This window comes from Cololabis saira, chromosome 4, assembly GCF_033807715.1.
Source record: "Cololabis saira isolate AMF1-May2022 chromosome 4, fColSai1.1, whole genome shotgun sequence".
In the NCBI taxonomy this organism is placed as follows: Eukaryota; Metazoa; Chordata; class Actinopteri; order Beloniformes; family Belonidae; genus Cololabis; species Cololabis saira.
Window position 1 is genome coordinate 3,112,585 of NC_084590.1, and position 24,585 is coordinate 3,137,169.

The 24,585-nt window shown below is 45.4% G+C and overlaps 1 protein-coding gene across 1 annotated transcript; it reads right to left on the reverse strand.

Annotated features, from left to right (window-relative positions):
- Window positions 1-4,832: 4,832 nt before the first annotated feature.
- LOC133442191 (hydroxycarboxylic acid receptor 2-like) lies at window positions 4,833-8,551 on the reverse strand. The gene is made up of 3 exons (XM_061720140.1): window positions 8,497-8,551; window positions 8,030-8,364; window positions 4,833-5,516 (listed from the first exon to the last, which is right to left on the reverse strand). Exons 1-3 carry the CDS (start codon window positions 8,549-8,551, stop codon window positions 4,833-4,835), a joined length of 1,074 nt encoding a protein of 357 aa, XP_061576124.1.
- Window positions 8,552-24,585: the final 16,034 nt, after the last annotated feature.

A 24,585-nucleotide genomic window follows, 5' to 3' on the forward strand; every position in this document is an offset into this window, starting at 1 on the left:
TCAGGGTGGAGGCTTTAGAGACCAACCCGCAATCCCAAACTCCACCCTAAACCCTCAGGCCCTGAACCCTTACAGACTTTAGTGACGTCAGCTGGAAGTGATCAAGTGTGAGAGGGTGTGAGGGCTCCAAATGGTAGAAATAGGAATGGGACAGGACTTAGCAGAAACCGGATTTAAAAAACTTTATTTAACATTTCAATTTACAAAATTCGTCAGATCATTAGTCGGATCAAAATGTTCCGTACCAGTATTATAAGTTTGGGAATGATCATCCTACGGATGTTTGAAAACAAAGTGGTAGCCTATATAAAGGAGTATAAAATTCAACAAAGAACACAATTTAAATATGCGCACAGTACAATATGTATTTCCTTGTTAATGTAGTGTATTTCTTTCAATCTACCCATACCAGCACATCCAGTATGCCAGGCTCAATCGCCGAATAATTTCATTTTTTATAAAAGACCGTATAAATTTATTTATTTATTTTTTTAAATTTTTTAATTTATTTATTTTTTTCTTTACCTTGTTTGCACACATATTAATGATTGATACCATGACGGTAGAAACCAAAAGTAAATATATGTGCATTATTACTATATTTAATATATATACATATATATACGCATACATATGCGTACACATACATAAATATACACATACAAACCCAGTGTTTTTTTTTTTTTTTTTTTTTTTTTTTGGGGGGGGGGGGGGGGTGACGACATCCACTGCCAATCCAGGAAGCAGGAACACACGGAGACACACGTCAAGCACTAGAAATCTGCAACAAAAAACCACAAAACAAAGCACGAAACCGGCACGGAGCCAACCAAAACAATAACAGCAATCGACCTAAATCTTGAGATCTGATCGCAGTCTGAGCTAAGCTATCGCTACCGCTACCTAAACCCAAAAACTAGAGAGCCAGCATGCAGGTGAACAAGCCAGTGTGTATGTCTATGTGTGTGTGTGTGTATGTATATGATCCTGCGTGTGTGTGTGTGTGTGTGTGTGTGTGTGTGTGTGTGTGTGTGTGTGTGTGTGTGTGTATATGCATGTGACTATGTGTGTGAGTGTGTGTGTGTGTGTGTGTGTGTGTGTGTGTGTGTGTGTGTGTGTAATAAACCAAACAAAGCTCCACCTGAAGTGTATCTATAGTGGGGGAGGGGGGGGAGCAACCCCGCCACCCGCGAGACCAGAGGCCGACACGGAAGAGCCCGGAACCCAGGCCACCGGCAACCCCACAGAGGGGAGAAGTAGGAGGGAGGCAACCCACCGCCTGCGAGCCCCCCCCCCCGCGGGCGGGGCCCCCACGGCGCGGGAAGAAGCAGCCAGGGACCGCGACCCAGGCAATCCCCGGCCACCCGGTCCGGGCCGGACACGCGGCCAGACCGTATAAATTGATGGTAACTTGAGCTAAATATTTCAGTTATTATCACTATTTACTGCAACGTTTTTTTTCAACTTGCTGAAATTGTTTAAATGTTGTGGTCATAAATAAATGAATAACCAAATTACTGCCCGACTTGTTTGTGTTGGATCTAAAACTATCTTGCTAGTATTTACATGTATGCATTTCTGTTAACATAGGGAATCTTAATTCAAACACTGTACTCAGATTAAAGAAAAGCAAGTCTTGTTTATTCAACACCAGGTCAACTGAGGATTTGTCTAATATAAAATGAAAAAAAAAAAGAAATTGAACCTCAAATTATGAATAAAAAAATGATGAAGAAAACTACATTTTGTCCTCCATCTTCCCAAAAATGTCAATTAACTTAGATAACTGGTCATCCCTCTTCTTTTCCCTCTCCTCATCCTTTTCCTCAGCCTCTTTTCTTGTCTTTAGTGTTGAAGAAAGTCCAAAACTTCATTTGTCCTTTTTTTGGTTTTCTTCCCTCCGTTTGTTGGTCGCTCCCTGTTTGTAAAGGAAATATTAGGGCCGTTGAAAAATCATCACGGGACAACAGTTTCTGAATTTAAATCACCAGTGGGATATGTATTTATACTTACAGGTAAACTTTCTTCTTGCAGTCGCACATTAATTCTTTTCCTCCGCCCCCTGTTTTGTTTACATTCTCCCTGGTAACCTCCTTTCATGTCACAACGCAATGAACCGTGGGTAATTCCCTTTCCATAAGTCTGCGGAGATGCAGACTTACGGGAAGTGAGCAGTAAGGGCTCAAAATGTCTGCCGGGAGCCCTCGCGCACTTGTAGAGGATGAAGAGCAGGGGGGAGAGCACACAGCCCTGGGGGGAGCCAGTGGAGGTGGAGCAGAGGTCAGAGAGAGAGTTGTTGAGTCCTGTTGGTCAGAAAGTCTAGGATCCACAGGATTAACTGATTATCCAGGTGAAAGTGGGAGGAGAGTTTAGTGGCCAGGATGTGGGGCTGCAGGGTGTTGAATGCTGATGAGAAGTCAGCAAACAGTAGTCTGGCGGATGAGTCAGGGAGCTCCAGGTGTTTGTGAATGGAGTCCATGATGAAGATTTTTGCATCATCAACGCTTCTGCCTGCGCGATATGCAAACTGGAGTGGGTCCATTAGGGAGTCAGTTGCTCTGATGATGTGCTGTTTTATGATCTTCTCCATGGCCTTCATCACCAGGGAGGTGAGGGCCACAGGGCGGAGATCGTTCGGAGTCTTTGGCTTATTTTTTGGGGGGATAGGGATGACTGTGGAGTGTTTCCACAACTGTGGAACGGTGTGACTGTCGAGGGAGTGTTGAAAAAGAGTCCGGAACACACTCCCTGCACAGTGCCTCAGGAGTCGGCACTCACCACGTCCACAGACCTGATGGTGAGTGCAGAGCTACCAAATATTGCACTTTGCCTCAGCCTGAAATAAAACAGTCAATTCATGATACTTTCTCATCTCCTAATTTTGATAGCTAATAATACAATGTCAGTGTTGTACATGAGAATACCATCCATCCATCCATCCATCCATTATCTATACCCGCTTTATCCTTTGCAGGGTCACGGGGGTCTGCTGGAGCCTATCCCAGCTCATTTCAGGTGAGAGACAGGGGTTACACCCTGGACAGGTCACCAGTCCATCACAGGGACACATATACAGACAAACAACCAGACACACTCACACTTACGGGCAATTTAGAATCACCAATTAACCTAGCACGCATGTTTTTGGACTGTGGGAGGAAGCCGGAGTACCCGGAGGAAACCCACGTATGAGAATACCATCTTGGTAAAATAAAGCACTGTTTCCCATAATTCCAAACAATTAATAAACTAAATTTGACCAAACCCTCTTCCCACAATACATTTATCATTATTTTATCAGTACCAATCTTAATTAAAAACAACTATTACTATACCTACCTATTTGATTACAAAATTATTGAACGTGATAAACATTAGTGGATAGAAAATTATCCAACATCTTCGTGTACAAAATTAAATGTAATTAATTAACATTTGAATGGGAGATAAAGTACAAAATAATGACTTATGGCCACGACCATTCAGTAGAGTCCAAGAATATTAAAAAAAGATTGATAAAAGATCAAAGGAAAATGGAGCTCCTTCCCTGACGGGCGGCCATACTGGACCCACTTTGGTGAGGATCCCAACTCTCCCCAAGAATGCAGTTCCACCTGCTTTCACCTCGGAATGTTTCACATTTCCAACAAAACAAAACAAAACAGTTTTTTCCAGGTTTAATGGTTCTAAACACACAGACAACAACTGCATTTACAGAAATCTTGAAGTTGTGAATCTTCAATAATATTTGGAATCATAAGCAACAGTACAGTTTTACAAAGTTCTTGGAAAGTTCTACAGACACATCTAAAGCCGAGGAGGAACCGTAAAATACACATAAATGCGTGTAGGCCAACCCTAGAGGGACGCAGCGCATATATGATCAGAAACATTCACAGATGCCACTAGTTTAAGATAAATACAACCAACAGGCAGGCCAAAGTCCAAACATATCACAATTTAAAAAAAGATAGAAGAAACATTCTATTCAAAATACAGATGTGAATAAACATGTAGATATGTACATTTATTAATATATGTAGATATATAGATGTATATTATGGACATAGATATGTTATATGTAGCTATGTATATGGATATATTGAGGTGTATAATACTGACAATATTTGTATATCTATATCTATTAATATATATTGATTTACAGTTATATGTAGATATGTTGATATATAGATTTATAGTAATTTTTATGTATATAATTGGAAGTAAATATATGAGCCAATGTATATATAGCATATCTACTCTTATATAGTTATTCAAGTATATTGTTATACCATTGCTGTCTGTTGTTCTCTATTATATTGTAGTATTATAGCAAAGTCATAATAATGTAATACTATGCATTATAATTACTTCTATTATTACATACATACCGGTACATAGTAGCAACTTAATGCTGGGCGTTTGTTTTGTTTGCATTGATTTGCTTTGATTTTGACTATATTTATATATACATATAATTGAGTATTATATCACTGTATTGAATAGTTATTAAAGTAAGGGGTGTTTGGTTATGTGTGTTTTATAAGTAAGCTTATTGAAACTCGTCTTGTTCTATGTAAGAATGTATGTCAAGCTCCGGGCTAGGACTGGATAAGTAGTTACTTCAACCCTACTGCGTTTCGAGCACGTTGGTGGATCCGTGAACTATTATTATATGAAGTGCTGTACATATATATATATATATATATATATATATATATATATATATATATATATATATTTCTGTACGCTTTTTTATCATGCATGTTTGAAATAAAATGAGCATTTAAAACTTTGACTGAGCAACAAGAGGGATCAGACCTGGCCCACTCTCATGGGTCAGACGCTGCTTCTCTCATGAACCTCATTTCCTGCTGATTGGTGGACTGAGTTGTTGACATGGAGGCCGAGTTCTGATCTCCATCCTTCCTGCAGAGCAGAGCGCGGGGCGTCGCTGCCAGCAGGGCCTTCCTGAAGGTGGAGCTGGAGAAGACGTAGACGACGGGGTCCAGAGCCGAGTTCAGGAAGTTCAGACCCAAGGACACGATGGTGAGCTGGGTGAAGGTGTAGAAGCTGCTACAGTCCCAGGGCCGGTACGAGCGGATCACCCACACTCCGACGGTCGTCACCGTGGTGGGCAGGAAGCACACCATGAACACCACAACGATCACGGCACACATCCGCATGGCCTTCCTCAGCTTGTGGGGTTTCCCCATCGTCTGGTGTTGCTTCAGGAAGCTGTAGATCTGGATGGAGCAGAACAGCAGCAGGATCATGGGCAGGATGAACTCCAGCACCGTCAGGACGCGGTGCACGGCTACCAGGATGATGATGGCAGAGGACGCCTCTTTGTAGGAGGTGAAGAAGAAGCACTGAGTCGTGTTTCCACTGCCCTTGATGTGGTTGAAGGCCAGCATGGGAACCCGAGGTGAGATAACCACCAACCAGAGCAGCACAGTTACCAACACCACCCGTCTCTTTGTCATCCGGTTGAAGCAGTGGTGAGGGTGGACAACCTGGGAGCAGAAGAAAGTGAAGCAGAATTCAATTCAGTTTTAATTATATACCGTCTATTGTAACACAAGTTCGCTCTAGGCAGTTTCCAGAGACTCAGAACATGAGCCCCCAACCCAGTCTCACATAAAAACGTGCCCTCCCTACGCATGTCCAAAGTGCAAAAACGTAGAGGGGTTACAATAATAGCACTTGAATTGTATAATATATGTTTTAATGGTGTTTTAATGATGTTTAAGTGCTAAAATTCCGTGTGAGCACCACGGATATTGTACATATGCGAAGTCATTTGGGATCCGTTGTCGTGATATATACACGGATTATTACATTATTATGGTAAATGGCTTACACTTATATAGTGCTTTCCAGCTGCACTCCTACTGCCCAAAAGCGCTTTACACTGTAGACTGCAGCTGCCACACAACAGCGCTGGCCCGACAACCGGGAGCAGCTAGGATTATTACATTATTATTATTTATATGGGGAACGTTTGACACAGGGAATTCCCTCTGGGAGCCCCCTCTACGTCATAGTGACGAGGGGGATCCTGGACACGCGACGAGTGCCCCGATCGGGTGCCCCCGACTTGACTGTTATCAGCCCATTGAATGAGGCGTTATTTGGTCACATAAGTATAGGCTAGTGGGGGGGCTATTTACCTGCTAGTAGTTACTAGCCATTTGTTTCAGTTACCCCTTGTTTGTGTAGCCTGTAGTGTTGTGTAAATGTAATCTAACCTGTTACAATACAGTATGCTTGGTACGTCTCTGCCAATCAATTTAATTCAATTTTATTTATATAACGTCTAATACAACAGATGTTGTCTCTAGACGCTTTCCAGAGATCCAGAACATGAACATAAACATAAACATAAACCCCCGAGCAATTATTATATAAACAATGGCAGGTAAAAACTCCCCTAGTGGGAGAAAAGCCTTAAGCCAAACAGTGGCAAGGAAAAACTCCCCTTTAGGAGGGAAGAAACCTTGAGCAGGACCAGGCTCATAAGGGGGGACCCTCCTGCCGAAGGCCAGACTGGGGGAGTCAGGACGTCAGCAGCACACAGCAGGCAGGTGGAAGCAGCAGCGGGATGACCAGAGATATTTATAATAAATAAAAATGGTAATGGAGAAGAGAGGCAAGGAAAAGGAGAGGAGAAGAAGGGTGAGAGGCACCGCCCAGTGGATCATGTCGGTGCCCCCCTGCAGCATAAGCCTATAGCAGCATATCTACCATGGAGCTATATTTGAGACTAACTATTATAGTTTTGTTCTATAGCTGCAACTATGACTACTGACTCTAACACACTAGAGTTTACACTAACTAGAGATTTACCAACACCAGCTAGAGGTTTACTAAACACTAACTATAGGCTTTACTAAACAGAAAGGTTTTAAGTTTAGTTTTAAAGGTGGAGGTGGTCAATCAGAGGGCTGGTTGTTAGTATGTAAGGACCCGGATGTCTGGTCATGGTTACTGTTGCTATGGACGTGGAAGTAAACGGTTAATATTTAAAGGAGCATGAGGCTCCTTTTAAGAAATGAGACTCTAGCGCCACCCTTCACCACGACGGGCGTCGGGGGTACTGCAGCCAACAGTGAAGCCGGCACGGGAGAACGGGGAGAACGTGCATGCAGCGCCATGTGACGTCACATCCGCAGCCCAGCGCGGGAAATTCGGGCCCAGAATTGCAGCACATTTTGCAGCACACAGCCTGTACAAGGCAACGGAGAGATACACTAGAGCTACACTAGCTCATTCTTTTTGGTTTGGAACGTTTCATCTGACATTATTACTAGAAAACTTAAAACGTTTACAAATGTTTTCATAAATCCTGCCTCAATCCTGCCTCATGCTCCTTTAAGATAGTTAAGCTTATAGGCAAGGCAAGGCAAGTTTATTTATATAGCACAATTCAACACAAGGTAATTCAAAGTGCTTTACATTGAGATTAAAAGCGGCAAGACATAATTAGACAGTAAATAACAAATAAGATTGAAATAGTAACGTAACATGTCAGAAGTTGATATACATTTTATTTTTGTTGGAAAATGCAATATTTTAAGATGTTTCGGCATTAAAATGCATTTTAATGTTTCTAGAGAGAAATGTGTATTTTATTTACATAATCTTCATTTAGTGAATGTAGGCTATATGTTTAGTTTGTCAGTTATTACGGAGATTATGGAGGTATTTCTATCATTGCTATGGTGCTATGGATCAGTGATTGGTGACAATGAAAGTTACGGAAGAGAAAAATGTGCGAGTGTTGAATTAAAGACAGAAGTTTACCAGATATAGTATTATTTTACCAGAAAACAATCTAAGTTTAGACAAAAAAGTCTGGAGAAATCAGAGCCTGCAACGGCAACAGACTGCAAAAAACAGGAAGTGACACAATACGTTACCCAATCAGTGGTCTGGACATGTTTGGAAAATGTTTTACTCATTTTCAGGTTTTAGGATTCAAGGTTTGTTTTTATCAACAGAAATAAGTGTGTTTCTCCTTCCTCACCTTGAAATAGCGGTAAACAGCCACCACCGTCATGAAGGCGATGCTGGCCGTTCGGTTGGAGAACATCAGGAACAGGTTGATCCGGCAGATCCCATCTCCAAACACCCAGTAGCCTCTGAGCAAGGCATCAATCCTGAGCGGTAGGCTGGCCAGAGCCAGGAAATCAGCGATGACGAGGTTAAAGAGGAACAGGTTGTTGGTGTTCCAGGCCTTGATTCTGAAGCAGAAGATCCACAGAGCTACGATGTTCCCCAGCAGTCCCAGAATCACATCAATGCTCAGCATCGGGGGCAGGATTAGTCCTTCCAGCTGGATCCCAACCGGGGGGCAACCCCCTCCAGGAGTTGTGAGGTTTAAGATCCCAACCGGGGGGCAACCCCCTCCAGGAGTTGTGAGGTTTAAGATCCCAACAGGGGGGCAACCCCCTCCAGGAGTTGTGAGGTTTAAGATCCCAACCGGGGGGCAACCCCCTCCAGGAGTTGGGAGGTTTAAGATAGTGGTTAAGTTTGGTTCTGGGTCCATTTTCTTAAATTCCGGTTCTGCCTGACTTCAGTGATGAAAACAGACCATCAAGTCAGTTTGTTGACAGAGACTGAAGGGAGCGGCTCACATTAACAAACTAGGGAAAGTTTTGAAACTAAACAGCTTCCTCTTTCTTTTTTTTTTTCTTTTTTACTTTTTCAAGTCCCTCATGGAAAAAATTAAATGTTTAAAGTTTAAAAATGGAATTTAACATTTTTATTTTTGTCAAAATCAGAAGTTTCTATCCTAAATCATTCATATCCATGTGGATTTAATATATTGTTTTTGAAAGCTTTGTTCTCATTTTATATTTTAACATCTTTATATTTAAAAAAATATAGGGGCTTAGCTGTCAACTGATCACCACCTGGTGGTGAGTTGGATGCGCTGGCAGAGGAGGAGGTTGGACAGACCGGGCAGACCCAAATGGATTGTGAGGGTCTGTTGGGAACGTCTGGCTGAGCCCTCTGTCCAACACAGTCTCACTCCCAGCTCGTGAAAAAAACGACGCTTGGTCAGGGCCCTTCGGCGTCAGTTTCTGACGCACAAGGTCACCCTCAGCGTCAAGCACCGACGCAGCGGGCTCTCAACAGATTCTAATGTAACCCGGCCGCGTGGTGTTTTTGTGTTTAGAAATGTTAAAATAGTTATATATAAATATAAATAATAAATAATAAATATAAATAGTTAAAAACGATTTTGTCAAGCAAAGCGGACTGGCGTCGTCTCTATAGCAACGGTAGCTGAGGATTATGGGTAGTGTATTGCCTACAATTATCCATCACTGATAAAACAACTCTCTTTCTCAGAATCGAAGGGAAAAACATGAAAATTGATGTGCAGGAAATTAACCCACTAATGTTGTGTAATTAACAAGGATACAGTGGTGTTTCTGCCTTAAGAAATGTTGCAGATATCATTGTGACGTTAGTTTGGTGCAGATCGGACCTGTACTTTTCGATGGGCGGGGCTTTGAAACTTCACCTTTTCCAACATTCGAACGGACACTGTTGCCACAACATTTGACCAAACCAAGTAAAACCTGTGGCCTCCATATGGGGCCTAGATTGGGCTTGCCAAGTCTCAACTCTGTGAACCCTCTGCAATGCCAACTAGCTCTGTGGAAGTCGTACAGCCACGGGACCAAAAGATCCTAGCAAAGGGCCTTCTGCATTGCAACATAGTCAAAAATCAGCCTCCCAGCTCAAAGCGTTAGTGAATTATTCAAAAAATACACAAAAAAGGCCCGAAAAAGGCACCACACACGGTGACCTTTGGCACTTCCGAAGGACGCATGGGTCTGGACCTCGGCACAGTGGATGAGAGTCACCTCCTGATACAGAGTCTAGAATTTCAGCCTCTTAGCTCAAAGCGTTAGTGAACTATGCAAAAAAAGACACAAAATAGTCTTTGCAGGCCGAAAAGCAACAGACGCGGTGACCTTTGACACTTCCGAAGGTCACACAGATCTGAAAATCTGCACAGTGGATGAAAGTCACCTCCTGATACAGAGTCTAGAATGTCAGCCTCCTAGCTCAAAGCGTTAGTGAACTGTTCAAAAATAGACACGAAATAGGCCTCATAACAATACATAACAAACCTCCTGTGCCTACTGAGCATTAATAACATGTCATAATCGAAGGAGAACTAATTAAAACGGATGTCCTTAACATGAACCTATTGTATTATTGAATTATCAAGGACACTTTCGTGTTTTTGTGTTTAGAAATGTTAAAATAGTTATATATAAATATAATTATTAATAATAATAATAATAAATATAAATAGTTATAAAACGATTTTGTCAAGCAAAGCGGACTGGCGTCGTCTCTATAGCAACGGTAGCTGAGGATTATGGGTAGTGTATTGCCTACAATTATCCATCACTGATAAAACAACTCTTTCTTTCTCAGAATCGAAGGGAAAAACATGAAAATTGATGTGCAGGAAATTAACCCACTAATGTTGTGTAATTAACAAGGATACAGTGGTGTTTCTGCCTTAAGAAATGTTGCAGATATCATTGTGAAAATCGCAGTTAACCTCAAAACGGACAGTAATTAGAATACTTCCGTGTGTCCGATCCTCCGTTATCCAATGGGACTGAGGCCCCGTTTATACGGAGCAAAAACGGAGGCGTTTTCATGCGTTTTGGCCGTTCGTTTACACGAAAACAGAGCTCAAAGTCACCAAAAACGATCATTTCTGAAAACTCCGGCCAAAGTGGAGATTTTCAAAAACTCTGTTTTCACGTTTGCGTCTAAACAGAGGAAAACAGAGATTTAGGCTTCAGAACGTCACATTATGCAACAGAAACGTCACCAGCGTCATGTGTGCGACCTGTGTTTACAATTAGTTTGGCCACCGTCAATATTTTCTTGTATTTTACCTATTTAATATTCTAAAGTCACACTTAAAAGTAACTGTACTTCTGTCACTCCAAACGAAAGACTCTCGTTCCGTCTTGGAAGTAAAGCCTGAATTATGGTCCCGTGTTTAATCGACGCAGAGCCTACGGCGTAGGGTACGAGGCGATGCGCGCCGTACGGTGTGCGTCACCGCGTACCCTACGCCGTAGGCTCTGCGTTGGTGTAACGCAGAACCATAAATCAGCCTTAACTAGAAGTTACACGTGTCATTTGTTGATGTTTTTTCCAGGATTCTGATTGGCTGGCATGACGTTAACAGCCTATTTATGCAGATTGTGCAGGAAATTACCCCAATAATGTTGTGTAATTAAGGATACAGTGGTGTTTCTGCCTTAAGAAATGTTGCAGATATCATTGTGAAAATCGCCGTTAACGTCAAAACGGACAGTAACTAGAATACTTCCGTGTGTCCGATCCTCCGTTATCCAATGGGACTGATGCTCTCAGCGGCTTGAAACGACGCGGCCGGGTTACATTAGAATCGGTTGAGAGCCCGCTGCGTCGGTGCTTGACGCTGAGGGCGACCTTGTGCGTCAGAAACTGACGCCGAAGGGCCCTGACCAAGCGTCGGTTTTTGACGAGCTGGGAGTGAGACTGTGTTGCTCTGTCAGGGACATCTTCAACTCTCACCTCCGAGAGAGCTTCTCTCAGATCCCAGGGGAGGCGGGGGACATTGAGTCCAAGTGGACCATGTTCTCTGCCCCCATTGTCGACGCAGCGGTTCGAAGTTGTGGAAGCAAGGTCTCCGGTGCCTGTCGTGGCAGCAATCCTAGAACCCGTTGGTGGACACCGGAAGTACAGGATGCCGTCAGACTGAAGGAGTAGTCCTATCGGGCTATGTTGGCCTGTGGGACTCCTGACGCAGTAAATAGGTACCTGCAGGCCAAGCGAGCCGCGGCTCGGGCGGTCCTGGAGACAAAAACTCGGGTCTGGGAGGAGTTCGGGGAGGCCATGGAGGAAGACTTTCGGTCGGCCTCCAGGAAATTCTGGAGGACCGTTCGGCGCCTCAGAAGGGGGAAGCAGTACTCTGCCGGCACCATTTACGGTGTGGGTGGGGAGCTGTTGACCTCGACTGGGGACATAGTCGGACGGTGGAAGGAATACTTCGAGGATCTCCTCAACCCGACTGACATGCCTTCCACTGAAGAAGCAGAGAGTGGGGACTCGGGGACGTGCTCATCCATCACCCAAGCCGAGGTCACTGAGGTAGTTCGTAAGCTCCACGGTGGGCACCGGAGGTGGATGAGACTCGCCCCGAGTACCTCAAGTCTCTGGATGTCGTAGGGCTGTCTTGGTTGACACTGCAAATGCTTGGCAGATTTCTCATTAAAATACAACGAATGACACAAAGAGTAAAAGGTCATGTGACCCTTTGTAGTTTAGGTGGATAAAAGTCTCCTTCACATCTAAATTATTATCTATTTCTATAAATATCAGATCTTTTTTTTTTTTTTTAAATATATCACTGACCGACAGTCCCTTTGCAATTACACCACGGACCACTAGGGGTCCTCAGACCCCCGGCTGAGAATCCCTGTACTAGAGCAGCATAAAGGAGGTGAGGTGTGGAATAGGCATGACGGAGGGATTCAAAGTGGAGGTGAGGTTGCATCAAGGATCATGTCCAGCACTGTTTTCTATGGTGGAGACACTGACGGATCAGATTAGAGATGAGTGAAGGGTGGTGGTGAAAGGAACAGGTGGAGGTATGCACCAAAAGAAGAATGAAACTGATGAAAAGATGGGAGGCGGAGCTGGAGGTAAAAAGGTTGATTTAACGTGGCTGAGGAAAGTTCAGATCCAGATTTCTAACCTGTTTTTTCGGTTCTAGGGAGTCATGAGGTAACTGATGACACTTCGTTTCTGTGGAACAGAAGATTTCAGCTTCCTCTGAATTTAACTCAAAATGCTTTTGTATCCATTCTGTGTTTGATGCAGTGACACGACTCCACAGGCCCAAGTTCTCCTACTGTCAGCAACACATAGATCCGAGTGTCATCTGCATAGTTGTGGAACATATTAGCTGGTCTACTGAAAGTATGTAAAGATAGGACATAGGGGACCCAGGATGGACCCCTGGGGAACACCAGAGATCAGCCATTTGGTCTGGAGTCATTTCAGTATCTGCCCTTGATGGCACCTGAACCAGTGATAATGTATACGCCGACGTACCTGTGACATTTCTCTTGCAACTGGCCTTGAGGTGCCACCAATGGATTGGAGTCAGATCACGGTCTCTGGAGAACACCTAGTGACCTGTAGATGGTTCCAAAAACTTGGTTTTGGGCAGGATAGGTGTCATGCAACATGACAGGCATTTGTCTACCAGAGTATTGAATATGCGAGGCCAGAATGTGTTCAGCCAGGTTTAAATATGTCTGTAACACATTTGGTTGGTATTTTTGTCCACAGGAGTAGACCGTTTAGTAGGTCTCAACTGAAGTGGGCAAACTTCCTGGAAAGGTCACTAACCACTAGAGGTCAGGCTACATGTGGTTTGGTGATATAGCCACATCTTGGTACAGAACCAAGAAGCAAAGACGAGGTCAGAGTTCATGAGTAAAATCCTGTTTTATTTATATTCACATTAAAAGTTGTATAAAGAGTTGCTGCACCTGTTGGGACAGCGAGTGCTGGACAGGTCAGCCAGACGGTTCCTGCTAGGATCCATGCTGTAGTTGGACCCGGCTCCACTTGAAGTCTTGATGAGCAGCTGGACGCTGTGGCTTGTACACGGCCAGCTGCTGGCGAGGGGGTGCCAGGACCTGAACCGGCTTCTGGGTCTTCACTTGCTCAGCAGGATCCCTAAACCTCCTGATGGGAGAGCCACCGAGGTGCTGAGGAATGTTGTGGACCGTGGCCAGACCAGAACCTCCAGGTCTCCCGGGGACTACCTGGGCTGGGATCCTGAAGTTGGGGATACCTGCACTTCCAGTACCAGTCTGAGGGGAGCGGTGAGCTTTAGAGCGCCGCCGTGATGCCCTCTTTGCTGGGGCGCGAGCGTACGTCTGCATCCGTACATGGTTTCCACCTGGAGAAGCACCAACCGGGCTGAACAGGACAGAGCCCATCTGATTGTAGCTGGAGGGACTTTTAGCAGCAACGCTAGAAGGTTCCTGAGCTGCAGACGGGAGAGAAGCCGACCCAGAGGAGGAGCTTCCTGTAGGACCAAACATGGAGGCAGCGCTCCGAGGTCGAGGCTGGACAGCAGCTAGCGCAGCCTGCTGAGCTGACCCAGCTCCAGTTCTGCTCTTCCCACCTGGACCCTGCTGGTTCTGACTCACAGCAGTGAAGAGGACAGATGTCCTCTGTAGCTCAGGTTGGACATTGTCCTGGTTGGACACCAAGCTGCTCTGCATCGGTCCTGCAGAGTTCTGGGCTGGCTGGAAAGGAGTTTGTGTGTAGTCCCTGGTTGAAAGTCCTGGACCAGAACCCCTTTGGACCGCAGGGGCAACGCTGAAACCTCGACTCTGGAATGGACGTGGAGACACAAAGACTTGTCTGACCTGGTTCTGGGGAGAGCCACCAAGTCCACTTGGACGGCCATCTTGGTCCAGGAAGCCAACATGCCTGTTGTCTCTGGAGCTCTGGGCTGCAGGATAAAGACCGTTAATCTGACATGAACCACAGCAGCAGGTGAACAGGTGTCGTACTCACCTGCTGAGGTCCAGAGGCAACGTGCACGCTCTGCTTGAGCCAGACAGACCAGCAGGATCCTGCTCAGGAACCAGGAGACCAACAGTCAGAGGAGAATAAAACCAGATCTACATGTCTGAATACAGCTGCAACCACGTACCCCAAACCAAGTCCACAAGCCATCTCCAGGAGTCTCCGGTCTGGTCCAGCACCAGGAACCCAAACACACTGATGCTGTCCCTGCTGGTCTGGTTCTTATTGAAGCTGCAACCAATCAGCGTTTGATGAAGATGTTCTGCAGGTGTTGCTGCAGAGAGGTCAGGGTGGAGCTTTAGAGACCAAACCTCACTGATGAACCTCCTATAAGGGAGCCATACGTCTGTCAGACTGGTACCAGCTAACAGGACTGTAGCGGGTTTTTGGTCAACAGTTCCTGTTTGTATTTTAAAAACCGAAAAACAGCTCCTCGTTCCGCTTTACTGACGCGTATTATATACTAACGGATTAAGACCAATGTAGATTGTAGAGTCTTATAGTTGGCATTGTGGATGTTTGCAATCACCTCTCTCATAAGTATAACAATGTGAACAACTTATACTTATATTTAAAACATGAAGCATCACGATCTGATTCCTGCGGTGCAGAAATAAAGAAAAGTTTTACCAACGTGATTTAATAACAAAAATCTCTGAAACAGCAAAGCTTTGCTGAAAATGTTTCTCTATTAGAACAACATCCTAAACACGGCAGGATCTGTTGACCAGAAACCCGCTACAATCCTGTTAGCTGGTACCAGCCTGACAGACGTATGGCTCCCTTATAGGAGGTTCATCAGTGAGGTTTGGTCTCTAAAGCCTCCACCCCGACCTCTCTGCAGCAACACCTGCAGAACATCTTCATCAAACACTGATTGGTTGCAGCTTTAATAAGAACCAGACCAGCAGGAACAGCTTCAGTGTGTTTGTGTTCCTGGTGCTGGACCAGACCGGAGACTCCTGGAGATGGCTTGTGGACTTGGTTTGGGGTACGTGGTTGCAGCTGTATTCAGACATGTAGATCTGGTTTTATTCTCCTGACTGTGTGTTTCTCTGGTTCCTGAGCAGGATCCTGCTGGTCTGTCTGGCTCAAGCAGAGCGTGCACGTTGCCTCTGGACCTCAGCAGGTGAGTACGACACCTGTTCACCTGCTGCTGTGGTTCATGTCAGATTAATGGTCTTTATCCTGCAGCCCAGAGCTCCAGAGACAACAGGCATGTTGGCTTCCTGGACCAAGATGTCCGTCCAAGGAGACTTGGTGGCTCTCCCCAGAACCAGGTCAGACAAGTCTTTGTGTCTCCACATCCATTCCAGAGTCGAGGTTTCAGCGTTGCCCCTGCGGTCCAAAGGGGTTCTGGTCCAGGACTTTCAACCAGGGACTACACACAAACTCCTTTCCAGCCAGCCCAGAACTCTGCAGGACCGATGCAGAGCAGTTTGGTGTCCAACCAGGACAATGTCCAACCTGAGCTACAGAGGACATCTGTCCTCTTCACTGCTGTGAGTCAGAACCAGCAGGGTCCAGGTGGGAAGAGCAGAACTGGAGCTGTGTCAGCTCAGCAGGCTACGCTAGCTGCTGTCCAGCCTCTACCTCGGAGCGCTGCCTCCATGTTTGGTCCTACAGGAAGCTCCTCTGGGTCGGCTTCTCTCCCGTCTGCAGCTCAGGAACCTTCTAGCGTTGCTGCTAAAAGTCCCTCCAGCTACAATCAGATGGGCTCTGTCCTGTTCAGCCCGGTTGGTGCTTCTCCAGGTGGAAACCATGTACGGATGCAGACGTACGCTCGCGCCCCAGCAAAGAGGGCATCACGGCGGCGCTCTAAAGCTCACCGCTCCCCTCAGACTGGTACTGGAAGTGCAGGTATGTCCAACTTCAGGATCCCAGCCCAGGTAGTCCCCGGGAGCAGAGCTGGAGGTTCTGGTCCGGCCACGGTCCACAACATTCCTCGGCACCTCGGTGGCTCTCCCATCAGGAGGTTTAGGGAGCCTGCTGAGCAAGTGAAGACCCAGAAGCCGGTTCAGGTCCTGGCACCCCCTCGCCAGCAGCTGGCCGTGTACAAGCCACAACGTCCTGCTGCTCATCAAGACTCCAAATGGAGCCGGGTCAAACTACAGCATGGGTCCTAGCAGGAACCGTCTGGCTGACCTGTCCAGCACTCGCTGTCCCAACAGGTGCAGCAACTCTTTATACAACTTTTAATGTGAATATAAATAAAACAGGATTTTACTCATGAACTCTGACCTCGTCTTTGCTTCTTGGTTCTGTACCAAGATGTGGCTATAGCACCAAACCACATGTAGCCTGACCTAGTGGTGTTTTGTGACCTGTCCAGGAAGTTTGCCCACTTCAGTTGAGACCTACTGAACAGTCTACTGGTGTGGACAAAATACCAACCAAATGTGTTACAGACATCTTTAAACCTAGCTGAGCACATTCTGGCCTCGCATATTCAATACTCTGGTAGACAAATGCGCCATGTGGAACGACACCTATCCCACCCGAAACCAAGGATTGGAACCGTCTACAGCAGGGGTAGGCAACCCTGGTCCTCGAGTGCCACTGTCCTGCATGTCTTAGATGCTACCCTGCTTCAGCACACCATGATAAAAGTACCTGTGTCATCAACAGAATTGTGCAGCCCTGGATGACACCTGATGACGATTAATTAGAATCAGGTGTGTTAAAGCAGGGTAGCAGCTAAGACATGCAGGACAGTGGCACTCGAGGACCAGGGTTGCCTACCCCTGGTCTACAGGGTTCTAGGTATTCTCCAGAGACCGTGATGTGACTCCAATCCTGTGGTGGCACCTCAAGGCCAGTTGCAAGTCAATGCTAAGAGGAATGTTAAAGGTACCTCGGCGTATACACTGATCACTGCTTCAGGAGATACTGAAATACCCCCAAATGGCTTACCTCTGGTGTTCCCCAGAAGTCCATCCTGGGACCCCTATTGTCCAATCTTTACATGCTTTCATCAGATAAGCGTAAATGTTCCACAACTATGCAGATGACACTCAGATCTGTGTTGCTGACAGGAGAACTTGGGCCTGTGGAGTCGTGTCGCTGCATCAAACACATCAGTGTGGAAGCAAAACCATTTACTTCAGTTAAATTCAGACAAAACTGAATCTATGCTCCACAGAAAACATATCACTTCATGAGTCTCTAGAACTGAAAAACCAGGTTAGAAATCTGGATCTGAACTTTCTAACAGCCACGTTAAATCGGCAGCCTTCTTAACTCCAGCTCTGCCTCCCATCTTTTCATCAGTTTCATTTAGTGTGTACCTGTTCCTTTTACCCCCACCCTTCACTCATCTCTAATCTGATCCGCCAGTGTCTCCACCGTAGAAAACAGTGCTGGGCATGACCCTTGATACAACCCCACCTCCACTTTTGAATCCCTCCATCATGCCTACTCCACACCACCTATTTTATGCTGCTCTAGTACAGGGATTCTCAACTGGGGGTCCATGGACCCCTAGTGGTCTGTGGTGTAATCGCAAAGGGTCCTTCAGTCGTTGATAAAATACATATTTAAAAAAAAAAAGATCCTCTGATATTTATAGAAAGAGATTATTTTACTCAAATGTGACTGAGACTTTTATCCACCTAAACTAGAGGGTCACATGACCTTATTCTTTACGTGTAATTAAATGTCACCCGTTTGCATTGTTGAAGTTACTGCACGACACTGTTAATATAAATGTAACACGATTCAAATTATGATTATATTATTGCAAAGAGTAGGAAAATCCTCTCGCAGAGTGATGCAGAAAAACTAGTTCATGCGTTTGTATCTTCTAGACTAGATTACTGTAATGTGTTAGCAGGATGTCCAAGTAATTTGCTGAATAGGCTCCAGCTGATCCAAAATGCAGCAGCACGAGTGCTGACAGGAATCAGCAGGAGAGACCACGTCTCTCCAGTGTTAGCATCGCTCCATTGGTTACCCGTAAAATTCAGAATCCAATTAAAAATTTTATTACTTGCGTATAAAGCCCAAAACGGCTTAGCTCCGCATTATTTGCAAGACCTGATAGTGCCTTATGTTCCTGTCAGAGCTCTCCGTTCTCAGAGTGCAGGTTTACTCGTAGTTCCTAGAGTATCCAAGTGTAAAAAAATTGAACTTAAGTGCAATTATAATACATTTGAAAGCCTCATGCTTGGTCTGAAATTTCCGAGCTGGAAATCAGAAAAGCCAGTTGTGTTAGTGGTAGTGTACCGGCCCCCTGCTGGTGCGTATCTAGAATTTTTGTCTGAATTTTCAGATTTCCTTTCTGGATTATTGATCAGCACAGATAAATTCATCATAGTGGGTGATTTTAATATTCATATGGATGTTGAAAGCGATAATCTTAAATTAGCCTTCGATTCTCTTCTAGAATCAATGGGTATCTCACAAAAAGTGAATAAACCGACGCACTGTTTTAATCATACTCTCGATCTCGTTCTCACCTACGGTGTTGAAACTGATGGTCTGTTGGTGTCACCTGTAAACTCCCTTTTATCCGACCATTACTTAATAACGTTTGAATTTAATTTTGTTGATGTTGAAGTGCAAAATAGGAGGTATTATTTTAGCAGATGTTTGTCTGATGAAGTTATTGTTAAATTTAGGGAGGCCATTGCTTATCTTACGACAGTGCGAAATAGTGATGTAGTCGAGGCCAGTGACCTGGGTTCTACCTCTGCAGATGTTGATTTCCTTGCTAGTAACACTGCTGATTTGTTGCATTCAGCTTTAGATGAAGTTGCTCCTTTGAAAAGGAGGGTTTCTAGCCACAGGAGCTTAACTCCCTGGTACAATTCAGATATTCGCATGTTGAAACAAAGCGTGCGTAAAATGGAAAGGAAGTGGTACTCTTGTAGGTCTGTAGACTCTTATCGTGAATGGAAAGATATTCTAATAGTATATAAAAAAGCCATTCGCAAAGCCAGAACAGCTTATTATTCAACGTTGATAGAGGATAATAAAAGTAACCCACGTTTTCTGTTCAGCACTGTAGCCAGGCTGACAAAGAGTCACAACTCTGTTGAGCCGTGCATTCCTGCAGCTCTCAGTAGTGAAGACTTTATGAGCTTCTTTAACAGTAAAATCACGAGAATTAGAGAAGAAATCAACCAGCCGGTTGTAGGTGTTTCTTCAGCTTTAGCGACTTCCCTAGGCTCTGACTTGTCTCCAGACTATTTTGATCCTATAGACCTCCCTGAGCTGACTTCACTCGTTAATAGAGCTAAGTCAACCACATGTATGTTAGACCCCATCCCGACTCGACTATTCAAACATATTTTTTCTCTTATTGGTACGACAATACTGGACCAAATTAACCTATCCCTAAGTTTAGGATATGTACCACAGGTTTTCAAAGTCGCAGAAATTAAACCTTTACTTAAAAAACCTTCTCTTGACCCAGACACCTTAGCTAATTATAGACCAATTTCCAACCTTCCATTTGTATCTAAAATTCTGGAAAAGGCAGTTTCAAGCCAGTTATGTGACTATTTGTATAGAAATGATCTGTTTGAAGTCTTTCAGTCAGGGTTCAGAATGCATCATAGCACAGAGACAGCACTGGTCCGAGTCACGAATGACCTTCTTATGGCCTCAGATAAGGGATTAGTGTCCATACTGGTTCTACTGGACCTCAGATAAGGGATTAGTGTCCATACTGGTTCTACTGGACCTCAGATAAGGGATTAGTGTCCATATTGGTTCTACTGGACCTCAGTGCTGCTTTTGACACTATAGATCATGGCATTTTACTGCACAGGTTAGAGCATGTTGTTGGGATTAAAGGGACAGCTCTATGTTGGTTTAAATCATATCTATCTGACAGGTTCCAGTTTGTTCATGTATATGAGGTTTCTTCAGAACAGTCAAGGGTCTGTTATGGTGTTCCGCAGGGTTCAGTGCTAGGGCCAATCTTGTTCAGTTTATACATGCAGCCATTGGGAAGTATAATCCAGAATCACGGCATACACTTTCATTGTTATGCTGATGATACGCAGCTCTACTTGTCTATGAAGCCGGATGAAACAGAACCGTTAGTTAAACTTCAGGCATGTCTTAGGGACATCAAGGACTGGATGTCCAGAAATTTCTTGCTTCTAAATTCAGATAAAACAGAGGTTATCATTCTTGGTCCAGAGCATTTTAGGAAGGGATTAGATGGTGTTGCGATGGGTTCCAGTGCAACTGTGAGAAACCTTGGTGTTATTTTCGATCAGGATTTGTCGTTTAAACCATATGTCAATCAGGTTTGTAAAATAGCCTTTTTCCATCTCCGTAATATTGCAAAGATTAGGAAAATCCTCTCGCAGAGTGATGCAGAAAAACTAGTTCATGCGTTTGTATCTTCTAGACTAGATTACTGTAATGTGTTGTTAGCAGGATGTCCAAGTAATTTGCTGAATAGGCTCCAGCTGATCCAGAATGCAGCAGCACGAGTGCTGACAGGAATCAGCAGGAGAGACCACGTCTCTCCAGTGTTAGCGTCGCTCCATTGGTTATCCGTAAAATTCAGAATCCAATTAAAAATTGTATTACTTGCGTATAAAGCCCAAAACGGCTTAGCTCCGCATTATTTGCAAGACCTGATAGTGCCTTATGTTCCTGTCAGAGCTCTCCGTTCTCACAGTGCAGGTTTACTCGTAGTTCCTAGAGTATCTAAATGTAGATTTGGAGGGCGGGCGTTCTGCTATCAGGCACCACTACTATGGAACCAACTTCCAATCTGGGTTAAGGGGGCTGACACCACCTCCACCTTTAAAACTAAACTTAAAACATTTCTGTTTAGTAAAGCCTATAGTTAGTGTTTAGTAAACCTCTAGCTGGTGTTGGTAAATCTCTAGGTAGTGTAAACTTTAGTGTGTCAGAGTCGCTCCTGTAGTTTCTTGTGCTGGCCCCCCCTTCTCCTCCCTTTTCTCTCTTTTGTCCATGTTGCAGCATCCTTTGCCGGACACCGGAACCTGCAGGTGGTCGTGGGTGGCTTGTAGCATGCATTACGGAGCACAAGTCTTTCCCCGACCCTGCACCCCAACCTGGGACTTGCTGATTGGGCCGGAGCTTCGGGAGCTGCGTGCTGGCCTGCGGTCCCCACCCCTGGTCATCCCGTTGCTGGCCCCCCCTTCTCCTCCCTTTTCTCTCTTTTGTCCTGCAGGTGGTCGTGGGTGGCTGTAGCTTGCATTACGGAGCACAAGTCTTTTCCTGACCCTGCACCCCAACCTGGGACTTGCTGGGAGCTGCGTGCTGGCCTGCGGTCCCCACCCCCGGTCATCCCGTTGCTGCTTCCACCTGCCTGCTGTGCTGTTGCCGTCCCTGACCCACCAGTCTGGCCCTCGGCAGGAGGGTCCCCCCTGATGAGCCTGGTCCTGCTCAAGGTTTCTTCCCTCCTAAAGGGGAGTTTTTCCTTGCCACTGTTTGGCTTAAGGTTTTTCTCCCACCAGGGGAGTTTTTACCTGCCATTGTTTATGTAATAACTGCTCGGGGGTCATGTTCTGGGTATGGGTCTCTGTAAAGCGTCTAGAGACAACTCTGTTGTATTAGACGCTATATAAATAAAATTGAATTGAATATTGAATTGAATGTAGATTTGGAGGGTGGGCGTTCTGCTATCAGGCACCATTACTATGGAACCAACTTCCAATCTGGGTTAAGGAGGCTGACACCACCTCCACCTTTAAAACTAAACTTAAAACCTTTCTGTTTAGTAAAGCCTATAGTTAGTGTTTAGTAAACCTCTAGCTGGTGTTGGTAAATCTCTAGGTAGTGTAAACTCTAGTGTGTTAGAGTCAGTAGCAGGGTCGGCGCCAGAGCAAAAATTCAGAGGGGGCACGATGCTTATTAGGGCGGGCACCAAATCAGTCGTGTAGGACAGCATTTTAAGGAAAAAAGTGCATTCTCACTGCTTTCCTATTAATAATCTGTCTAAAACATGTGGAGAAATCAAATCATTTAGGTGTAAATAATGCAAGGAAGCGCATATTTTACTTTGACTGAAAATGTTTTACTCGTAACACACAACGAGGTCACATACATGTTTTCAATATATCAAGTTGATCCATTCATGCCCCGACAGAGTGGGGGAACGGCAGGCAGCAGAGCCGGCTGTCAGCGCCGGGCAAAGCGCCGAGCGGGGCGCCGGGCGAGGCGCAAAGTGGGGCGCAGGTTTTTGCGCAGAGCGAAGCGACCGGTGTACAGAGCGAGATGGCAGAGTCTAGAAGTCAGGCTCTGTGGAAGGGTCTGACTGGACAGACTGCCACCAGGATGGCTGAGTCTGTGTTGGATGGAGAGGAGGATAGTGTAATGGAGGAGGATTTGTTTAAACTTGCTGCAAAGAGGAAAACACCAGAATCCGCAGTTGACAGTTGACAGTTGAAAATGTGAACAAAATGTCTAAAAAAGACTCACAGTGTTCCCCTTCTGAGTTAGAGGAAACCACACAGGATACACTCAGCTCACGTTCGCAATTTCTCTTTCGTTCGCAATCTCTCCTTCGCAATAGTTCGCTTTCGGGAAATTTGTTTACCGCCAAAGAAGAAAAGTGAGGGGGCACAGTGACTGAAGTAAGCGGGCACTGCCCCCTGGTAACCGCCGATGGCGCCGACACTGGTCAGTAGTCATAGTTGCATCTATAGAACAAGACTATAATAGCTAGTCTCAAACATAGCTTGGTGGTAGATATGCTGCTATAGGCCTATGCTGCAGGGGGGCACCGACATGATCCGCTGGGCGGTGCCTCTCACCCTTCTTCTCCTCTCCTCTTCCCTTCCTCTCTTCTCCATTTCCATTTTTATTTATTATAAGTATCTTATAGCCATCATTTTTGTCCATCGCTCCTGTAGTTTCTTGTGCTGGCCCCCCTTTTCTTTTTTCTCTTTTGTACATGGTGCAGCATCCTCTGCTGTGGCGAAGAGCATCTCTGAATGCACAACACCTGAACCTGCAACGTGGGAGTGAGAGGGGGAGGGTAACGGCCCGGTCAGGCGGGGGGGAGATTTGTCCATCAAGACTCCTCTCCCTGGCCCTGCCCCTTCTCAACCTTTGCTGATTGGGCCGGAGCTTCGGGAGCTGCGTGCTGGCCTGCGGTCCCCACCCCCAGTCATCCCGTTGCTGCTTCCACCTGCCTGCGGTCCCCACCGCCGGTCATCCCGCTGCTGCTTCCACCTGCCTACTGTCCCCACCCCCGGTCATCACGTTGCTGCTTCCACCTGCCTGCTGTGCTGTTGACGTCCCCGACCCCCCAGTCGGGCCTTCGGCAGGAGGGTCCCCCCTTATGATCCAGGTCCTAGTCCAGGTTTCTACCCCCTTATGATCCAGGTCCTGGTCCAGGTTTCTACCCCCTTATGATCCAGGTCCTGGTCCAGGTTTCTCCCCCCTTATGATCCTGGTCCTGGTCAAGGTTTCTTCCCTCCTAAAGGGGAGTTTTTCTTGCCACTGTTTGGCTTAAGGCTTTTCTCCCACTATGGGAGTTTTTACCTGCCATTGTTTATGTAATAATTGCTCGGGGGTTTATGTTTATGTTCATGTTCTGGGTCTCTGGAAAGTGTCTAGAGACATCTGTTGTATTAGACGCTATATAAATAAAATTTAATTGAATTGAATTAAGTCTGTAGACTCCTATCGTGAAAAGAAAGATAGTCTAATAGTATGAGTGAGTATCAGTGAGGTTTGGTCTCTAAAGCCTCCACCCCGACCTCTCTGCAGCAACACCTGCAGAACATCTTCATCAAACACTGATTGGTTGCAGCTTCAATAAACACCAGACCAGCAGGGACAGCTTCAGTGTGTTTGTGTTCCTGGTGCTGGACCAGACCGGAGACTCCTGGAGATGGCTTGTGGACTTGGTTTGGGGTACGTGGTTGCAGCTGTATTCAGACATGTAGATCTGGTTTTATTCTCCTGACTGTTGGTCTCCTGGTTCCTGAGCAGGAT

Excerpts from the sequence above, each read along its gene's own strand:
- LOC133442191 (XM_061720140.1), bottom strand. The coding sequence starts at position 8,551 with ATGGACCCAGAACCAAACTTAACCACTATCTTAAACCTCCCAACTCCT. Across the intron at positions 8,365-8,496 it reads CCTCCCAACTCCTGGAGGGG|GGGGTTGCCCCCCGGTTGGG; the intron begins GTTGCCCCCCGG and ends CAACTCCTGGAG. Across the intron at positions 5,517-8,029 it reads CTGTTTACCGCTATTTCAAG|GTTGTCCACCCTCACCACTG; the intron begins GTGAGGAAGGAG and ends TTCTGCTCCCAG.